The sequence below is a fragment of the Lactuca serriola genome, chromosome 2 (genome assembly GCF_051521515.1).
Source record: "Lactuca serriola cultivar US96UC23 chromosome 2, Lser_US96UC23_V15, whole genome shotgun sequence".
Lineage (NCBI taxonomy): Eukaryota > Viridiplantae > Streptophyta > Magnoliopsida > Asterales > Asteraceae > Lactuca > Lactuca serriola.
The window spans coordinates 10,140,000-10,148,641 of record NC_136409.1 but is presented as its reverse complement, the minus strand read 5'-3'; the positions used below and the strand labels follow the sequence as shown (position 1 = coordinate 10,148,641).

The following is an 8,642-nucleotide window of genomic DNA, read 5'->3' as shown; positions in this document are numbered from 1 at the left end:
GTAAGAACGTTGCTACTATAGGTAAAAATAAACATTTCAAAATACGATGTCCTAATTGGAGAAAAGGTTTTAAAAAAATAATGGCCAGGCCTGAGGTTTTTTACTAGTTTCTATCCAATCATATTAAAATTTAAGGTAGAACGTTAAAAAAAATGACCACCACATTAACCAGAAATGTAATTTTTATTTATTTATTTATTTTTGATAATTTTTAATATTTTGTTGTGATCTATGTATTTAAAAGTAAATAACAAACAACGAACATAATCCAAAACCCTGACGCCTAGTTCCCGAGTTTAACAAAAGAAAAGAAGAGAAGAGAAAAGAAAAGAAAGTCACGAAAGAAAAGAAGAGAAAAGAAAGGAAAACAAAATTTTCTTTCGTGTTCCCGGATTGGAGAGAAGTGGAAGGAAAATGAATCATTTTGTTCTTTGCTTCCAAATCCTCCCAAATCGGAAGAAAAGTTAGGAGGGAAAGTGATCATCTCATTTCTGTCCACTTCCCTCCTTTAATGAAACTCGGAACACCAATTTTTTTTAGTATCTTCTCATTTCCACTCATTTCCTTTCCTTTCTTTCGTTAAGTTGAACTCGGGAACGGGGTAAATTGCAAGTCTCGCCCAATTTCTCTATCACTAGTCCTCACTTACGATGGCGTTACGTCGCTCTCTCACTGTCTACAATCCCTTGTTGCTGCTCATTACAATAACGAAAAGTTGAATATCCATATATTTATTTGGATGTGAAATTGAACGAATCTCGTCAAATTTTTGATTTTGTTGATGGATTTGAGTGGAAGTTTAGGCAGAATGGGAATGATGGTCTGCAAGTGGTTATAAACATGGTTGAAGATAAAATGGAGCTGTCGCTGTTGTATTATAGATCTCTTAGGGGTTTGATTCTGAGTTATTACTATATGCGTAGCCCCTTTACAACGACCAAGCTTTCTTCCAGGTACCATTTGATCTTCTAAGAATCTATTTGATCTTTTTAGAATCTAGTTGTCTGAAACACCCTGATTTGGATCAAATATCACCAACAACTCTTAAGAACTTGATTAATCAATTGTTTTCTTCATCTTGATAACAAGTGGAATGATTTTCTACTTAGAATAGCTTGAAAAAAAATGTCCATGTGCGTTTGGTGGATCTGGTAAATGAAGATGGAAGGGAGAGCTGACTTTAAAGACACAAACACGTCACCATATCTTTTATTTTTAATTTGCTTTTGGTGTATTTTCTTTTTTCCTATTTCTTTCTTTCTTGATCTCCAGAGGGTATGTGGTGTGGTTAATTTATACCTAGAGATTGGGAACGATGGGATGGGGTCTGTGATTTACAGAGGACGAGGCTTGGGGTTGAGGATGGTTTATGGCTGGCCGAGTTTCACTTATATAAACAAATAAATGTATAAAACAAGGGTAAAATGGTCATCTTATATGTTTTTAACCATCCTCTTTTAATGGTGACCATTTTTACAGTTTCCTCTTTTGTTTTTTAATTGTGATGCCCAAGACCGAACTCATTTATCCTTTTTTTTTTTTTTTTTTTTTTTTTTTTTTTTTTTTTTTAAATTTAAGTAGGGGTACCACCATATACCAGTGTCAGCTTCTTATTCCCAAGCAGTCAAATAGGGACTTAGGTTGTATGGAAACAGTTCCGTGACTTGGATGGCAGATAAATTTAGTAAACTTAACCTTCAATTAACCTACCTTTTTCTTATTAACTCAATTTCAAGCTAAATTCTGAATCTTGTTTGAAAATAAGTTGCATCTTTATTTTTGTATTATCTTGTTGCATAGGATCCTTAGCATCTTTTAATAATTTATTTGAAGGTGAAAGATCCAACTATTTTTTAGCTGTTGGCATTTTCCATCATTTGCAACTGTTTCTTGAAAAAATTACCTAAAATCAAAATAACCATTTTCAAATCCAAAATTATAAGAGAGAATTGTTAATGGACATGGAATCATATATCATTAACACAATTCAGTACACAGGTTGCTAATTACATTTCTTGCTTTGCAGACTGATATTCTGTCAGAGGAAGAGACATTAGAAGAAGTCACTGATACTAATATTTCTAATCTTGTATTCTCATCCTGTCTCATGCACTCTTTTCATAACCTCCATAAAGTTAAATTGAAGAGAGTTAAAGGAGTGGAGGTGGTGTTTGAGATAGAGAGTGAGAGTCCAACAAGTAGAGAATTGGTAACAACTCACCATAATCAACAACAGCCTATTATACTTCCCAACCTCCAGGAATTGGTTCTATGGAAAATGGACAACATGAGTCATGTGTGGAAGTGCAGCAACTGGAATAAATTCTTCACTCTTCCAAAACAACAATCAGAATCCCCATTCCACAACCTCACAACCATACAAATTATGAATTGCAAAAGCATTAAGTACTTGTTTTCGCCTCTCATGGCAGAACTTCTTTCCAACCTAAAGAAAGTCAATATAAAATGGTGTTATGGTATTGAAGAAGTTGTTTCAAACAGAGATGATGAGGATGAAGAAATGACTACATTTACATCTACCCACAAAACCACCAACTTCTTCCCTCATCTTGATTCTCTCACTATATAAATCTGAAGTATATTGGTGGAGGTGGTGCCAAGGATGAGGGGAGCAATGAAATATCTTTCAATAATACCACTGCAACTACTGCTGTTCTTGATCAATTTGAGGTATGCTTTGTACACATTCAATTATTTATTTAATTTCCTTGTTAATTTCCTTTTTTCTTTGCAATATTCTATAAAAAAAATCACCAAATCACAAATAAGAGATTTAAACTTTTATTTCACACCCATGCGGACTCAAGAATGCGATTTGGAGGCATATAAAGTTACATTCATTTGAACAAGTATTACCTTTTATTTGTTATTTATCATTTTCATATCATTTACTGATAACATTTCTTTTTTATTTTTCTAATTAGAAAAGGTCCACACGTCTAATTAGGTTTTCCATTCTATGTGAATCCTCTATTCTGTCTGTAATCAAGCATCTTAGATTATTTATCCATTTTCATAATTGTTTTTTTATAGTTGTAATTGCAACCTGTTATATATTCATGTCTTAATGTACATAATAATGCATTTGATACCCACTATACTAAGATAATAATTACCTCAAGGGATGGATAACATGACACTGCTACACTTCAGAAACTCTAGTAAGGGTAGTTATGGAAGTTCAATAAAATGATAATGGCATCTTTGATGGGTAATATAGGCAATTTAGGTTTTATTTCTGTTAAAGCAGTATTTAGCTAGTAGTGGCCAGTAGGAGAGGAGAATATCACCTTTTGTGAAAATCTGGTCATTGTACCCAGAATTTAGTTAAATGTAACATTTTAGATATCAGGGGTCATCAGGTGACAGATATTGTAGAATAGAACAGTATATAATATTATCCAAAACTATTTTTTATAAGGTTGTTCTGTTAAATATGTGCTTTCTTGATTTCATTGAATTTGCATTTGTATATTTAGGTGGTAAAGTGATTGTCTCTTCAATAAATCCCGAAATTAATTAAAAAAAAAAACAAAAGTACATTTTTGATGTGGAGAGCACTGGTATCATTTAGTAGATAAAAAAACTAGATTTTGAATTAACTTTCTTATACAAAAGCTGTGTATATAGTTTAATTATTTTACATCATTTTTCCATATGGTGTTGCAGTTGTTTGAAGCAGGTGGTGTTTCTTGGAGCATATGCCAGTTCGCTAGAGTGATAATAATAGAAGATTGTGATGCTTTGTCAAGTGTGATTCCATGTTATGCAGCAGGACAAATGCAAAAGCTTCAAGTGCTGAGAATAGACTCTTGCGTAGGGATAAAGGAGGTATTTGAAACTCAATTAGGGACGAGCAGCAACAAAAACAGCAAGAATGGTGGTGATGAAGGAAATGGTGGAATTCCAAGAGTAAATAACAATGTTATTATGCTTCCCAATCTAAAGACATTGGAAATCTACATGTGCGGGGTTTTGGAACATATATTCACATTCTCTGCACTTGAAAGCCTGAGACAGCTCCAAGAGTTAAGGGTATGGAATTGCTACAGAATGAAAGTGATTGTGAAGAAGGAAGAAGATGAATACGGAGAGCAGCAAACAACAACAACGAAGGGGACATCTTCTTCTTCTTCTTCTTCTAAGAAGGTTGTGGTCTTTCCTGGTCTCAAGTACATTGCACTAGATGATCTACCAGAGCTGGAGGGTTTCTTCTTGGGGAAGAATGAGTTCCATTTGCCTTCATTGGATAAACTTATCATCAACAAATGCCCAAAAATGATGATGTTTGCAGCTGGTGGGTCTACAGCTCCCCAACTCAAGTATATACATACAGGATTAGGCAAATATAGTCTTGGAGAATGTGGCCTTAACTTTCATCAGGTATATATATTTCTTTAATTGGCATCATCTAATTAAGAAAGATATCATGCATGCATGATCATGCCAAGTAAATTTACTTCAAACACATTCACACTAGTTTCAGTCTAAGTTTATGTTGTTCTAGGAAGGCCAAAATGGGAAAGCAAGATAAGGAAAAATAGTGCATTTCAGTGGAAAGGGTATTTTAGGTATTTTCTGTCAAAAGTTGTTGTTGCAGGCTTTTTAGTACCTGGAATCTGGAATCGTGTGTGGAGGAGCATTATTATTCTGATTTGCTTGTTTCTTTATCATTTTTTCTTAGCCTAGGAGAGTCTAGCCTCTCGAACAGCTAGAAACCCTTTTAATCTTTTGATTTTCAATGACGAAGTTTTTCCCTGTTACTCCGTTTGATTGTTGTTCTTCATGGTTTTAAGTGAGTTACTGGTTCATCTGTTACTTCTTTTGATTTTTATTTTCATATCATCTTGTCACTTGAATCAAGCTTTTCCATTTTCAACAAGGGCAAAAGGTCAAAACTAACCTAGTTTATGAGATCAAAAACAGAAACCCATCGGATAACTTTTAGTTAGAGTTAATACTTACAATTACCATTGTGATTAATAATTATAATATCTTGTATTAATTCATTAAAATTGGTACAGCACATATATGACATTTCAAAGGGTTTTTTTTGACATATATATGCCTCTGGCGTTTTCTTTATTGGACTTGCAGACCCCATTCCAAAGTTTATACGGTGACACCTTGGGCCCTGCTACTTCAGAAGGGACAACTTGGTCTTTTCATAACTTGATCGAATTAGATTATTTTTATAAGGATGTCAAAAAGATTATTCCATCCAGTGAGTTGCTGCAACTGAAAAAGCTGGAAAAGATTCATGTGGATAGTTGTTATTCGATAGAGGAGGTATTTGAAACTGCATTGGAAGCAGCAGGGAGAAATGGAAATAGTGGATGTGGAAGTGGTTTTGATGAATCGTCACAAATAACTACTACTACTCTTGTCAATCTTCCAAACCTAAGAAAAATGAAGTTAGAGCATCTCAATAATCTGAGGTATATATGGAAGAGCAATCAGTGGACAACATTTGAGTTTCCAAACCTAACAAGAGTTCATATAAGTTGGTGTAGAAGGTTAGAATATGTATTTACTAATTCCATGGTTGGTAGTCTATTGCAACTCCAAGAGCTACATATATCCAACTGCAGTGAGATGGAGGAGGTGATTGTTAAGGATGCAGATGTTTCTGTAGAAGAAGACAAAGAGAAAAAATCTGATGGCAAGACGAATAAGGAGATACTTGTGTTACCTCATCTAAAGTCCTTGAAATTACAATACCTTCCATGTCTTAAAGGTTTTAGCTTGGGGAAGGAGGATTTTTCATTCCCATTATTGGATACTTTGGAAATCAAGGAATGCCCTGCAATAACAACCTTCACCAAGGGAAATTTCGCTACTTCACAGCTAAAAGAAATAGACACAGATTCTGGCTCGTTTTATGCTGCAGGGGAAAAGACATCAACTCCTCTATTATAAAGATCAAACAACAGGTAAACGAGATCTTTGTTGCTTTAATAATTCTTAAACTGCATTTGAAAAGTTTCATGTAAGTTTTTTTGTTATATTGTCAAAAACCGCTACCTACATTTTCAGCTTTATATTTATGTACTTTATGCTGGATTTCAAACAAGACTCTGATTAATGTGAAGTAAATATTAAAGGTAAAAATTATGTTTTCATGTTTCATGGTTGCCTATTAATTAATGGCCTTTTAGTTCATGATTTTTGGATGTATTCTTCATGATGGTGTGAATGTTCTAATACCCCATTGATTGTTTGGTTGAATGTTGATGACCAAAGGACTATATGTCGGGAAGAATATTCAAGGAAAGAATTGTTAATCATATGAAGGACATTAAAGAAGAACATGGATGCTATGAAGATGTTGGGAAAACATATGAATCAAATAGCAAGCTACTCACTGATCTAAGTTTGTTGGTTGAGGATGTTGATTTTAATATTTCAAATTCATTGATATCATTGTTAGGGTTTTATCAAGTAGTGCTAATGGGATAATGAGCAACTTAAGCTAAATTATGTTGTTGTAAATGTTGGACTCAAGTATGGAAAACTGGGAATGACTTGTGAAAAATATATGCAAAAGCAGGATTGAGATTTTCAATGAAAATATTATGAACCTATAGTATATAAATAAATGCAACATACACTTTGTGTATCCTTGAAGAAAATATCATGAAAGTAACTAGAAGCAGAGTTTGTTCCCATCTTCAGCTACTTATAGTTTCCATTTCTTACCTGCAAAAATCTGAATAAACTTTAGTGTTATTTCTATTTTTTACCAAGGAAAGAAACCGGTACAAATTTTCGTATAAAGACCACAAGTGTAACACAGTAAATTTTCAAAATAATTTTTCATTTTCAAAATCACATAATGTATCACATCACAAATCAAAATCCATAATCAATTCTGTTTTCAAAAACAAATCCCAAGATCTCTACATATAAAATCTCCATCAGTGTGTGTGTACGTGTCAAGCCGTCGCCTTCCCACGGTCCTCGCTGGTACCTAAGACATCAAACATAACAACTATAAGCATAAATGCTTAGTGAGTTCGCCAAAATACCACATATTACAAGTACGCCACTCGAGGCTAACCCGACCCTCTGGTCAAGATGTCTCAGCGGGACCTTCCAGTCCCGCAGCTCGTCGGACCCTCTGGTCCAGTCATAGCTTATTGGGCCATCTGGCCCGATCTGAATCGTTGTACCCTCCGGTCCGGTCTATATAGTCATACATAGCACATAAGACCCTCTGGTCAACTCATAATACCACTCAAGGTAACGTATGGTGCGAAGACTCACCTCGCGTGTCTCGGTAACTCGTAAAGCTCTCAACCACTAGTGCTCGATCTCCCGAGCTATCGTCCTCCTACAACACAGGTGTATTTTTACTTAATACTACTTGACTCTGGCTGACTAATAGCACGAAGTCAAACCAGTCAACACTGGTCAACAGTCAACGGTCAACCCGACTCACCGAGTCTGGCGTGGACTCGCTGAGTCCCTACAGGAACCCGATTCCCTCTGAATCTCTTCCAACTCACCGAGTCACTCACCCGACTCGGTTACACAGTCCCTGGTCCGAAGTCTCTGAACAACCCGCACCAACTCGCCGAGTCTGGGATTAGACTCGGCGAGTGCACTCCATGCACAACCTCAAACGACCTTCTAAGGTCAGATCCACTCTAGTAACTCATAGATCCAGTCCCCTTAAGCTTATTGACCACGTAAAGTCCGAGTCTTCGTGCTCATTAAGCATCAAATAGCTCATTAATGGAGGTTTAGCCTCAAATACATAGATCCCAATCTAAAACCTCCATGGATCCATATAAAGCTTGGGCAAGGAGGTGCTCTGGACCTCTATGGGTCTAGATTCAGAGCCATAACTCATCAAGGGACCATGAGGATGCTAGATCTAGCCACAAATGGGTTCAAAAACCCTAAATCTATATGAACTTCTCAATAACAAAGAAGGATTCGAATGGTACCTCAGATGTGATGTCCTGGACCTTTGTTCTTCAAGAATCCACCCCTCTCTTGCTTCCTCTTGGCTAGATCTTCTCTTCCCTTGCTAGACAATAACTACAAGAATCAACAATGGCTCCTTCCCTCACTTGAATCACTCAAATGTTCTAGGGTTTCACTCTGGGGACTAATGAGCGCAAATAACGGCCATAAGGCCATTTAAATAGGCCACAAACCCGAGAAATTAAGGTTTCATTAAACGACGCAGACTCGCCGAGTCCGAGCATCAATCCGGATGAGAACCCGCATCTTAACTCGGCGAGTCTACACACCAACTCGCCGAGTCCCTTCTCAAAACTCAAAATAAAAGATTAATTAATATACCTGAAATCCCGGATGTTACAATTCTCCCCCACTAGAATCTGACTTCGCCCTCGAAGTCTCATTCCTGAAATAACTCTAGATGCTGCTCCCGCATCTCCCGCTCCGGTTCCCAGGTCAACTCGGATCCCTTCCGATGCTGCCACTGAACCTGTACCAGAGGGACTTCCTTGTTCCTCAGAACCTTAATCTTTCGATCCACAATCGCAATTGGTTTCTCTGCGTAGTTCAGGCTGACATCCACCTGAATATCCTCCAACGGCACCACTGCCGACTCGTCGGCAATACATTTCCTCAACTGCAAGACATGA

At 36.4% G+C, this 8,642-nt stretch overlaps 1 protein-coding gene across 1 annotated transcript; it reads left to right on the top strand.

Moving 5' to 3' along the window:
• The first annotated feature begins 616 nt into the window (after nucleotides 1-616).
• On the top strand, nucleotides 617-6,592 carry LOC145085966 (uncharacterized). The gene is made up of 5 exons (XM_079023670.1): nucleotides 617-953; nucleotides 2,027-2,691; nucleotides 3,691-4,404; nucleotides 5,119-5,954; nucleotides 6,265-6,592. Exons 3-4 carry the CDS (start codon nucleotides 3,802-3,804, stop codon nucleotides 5,938-5,940), a joined length of 1,425 nt encoding a protein of 474 aa, XP_078879796.1. The 5' UTR covers nucleotides 617-953; nucleotides 2,027-2,691; nucleotides 3,691-3,801; the 3' UTR covers nucleotides 5,941-5,954; nucleotides 6,265-6,592.
• The last annotated feature ends 2,050 nt before the right edge of the window (nucleotides 6,593-8,642 follow it).

Excerpts from the sequence above, each read along its gene's own strand:
- LOC145085966 (XM_079023670.1), top strand. The coding sequence starts at position 3,802 with ATGCAAAAGCTTCAAGTGCTGAGAATAGACTCTTGCGTAGGGATAAAG. Across the intron at positions 4,405-5,118 it reads GTGGCCTTAACTTTCATCAG|ACCCCATTCCAAAGTTTATA; the intron begins GTATATATATTT and ends TTGGACTTGCAG.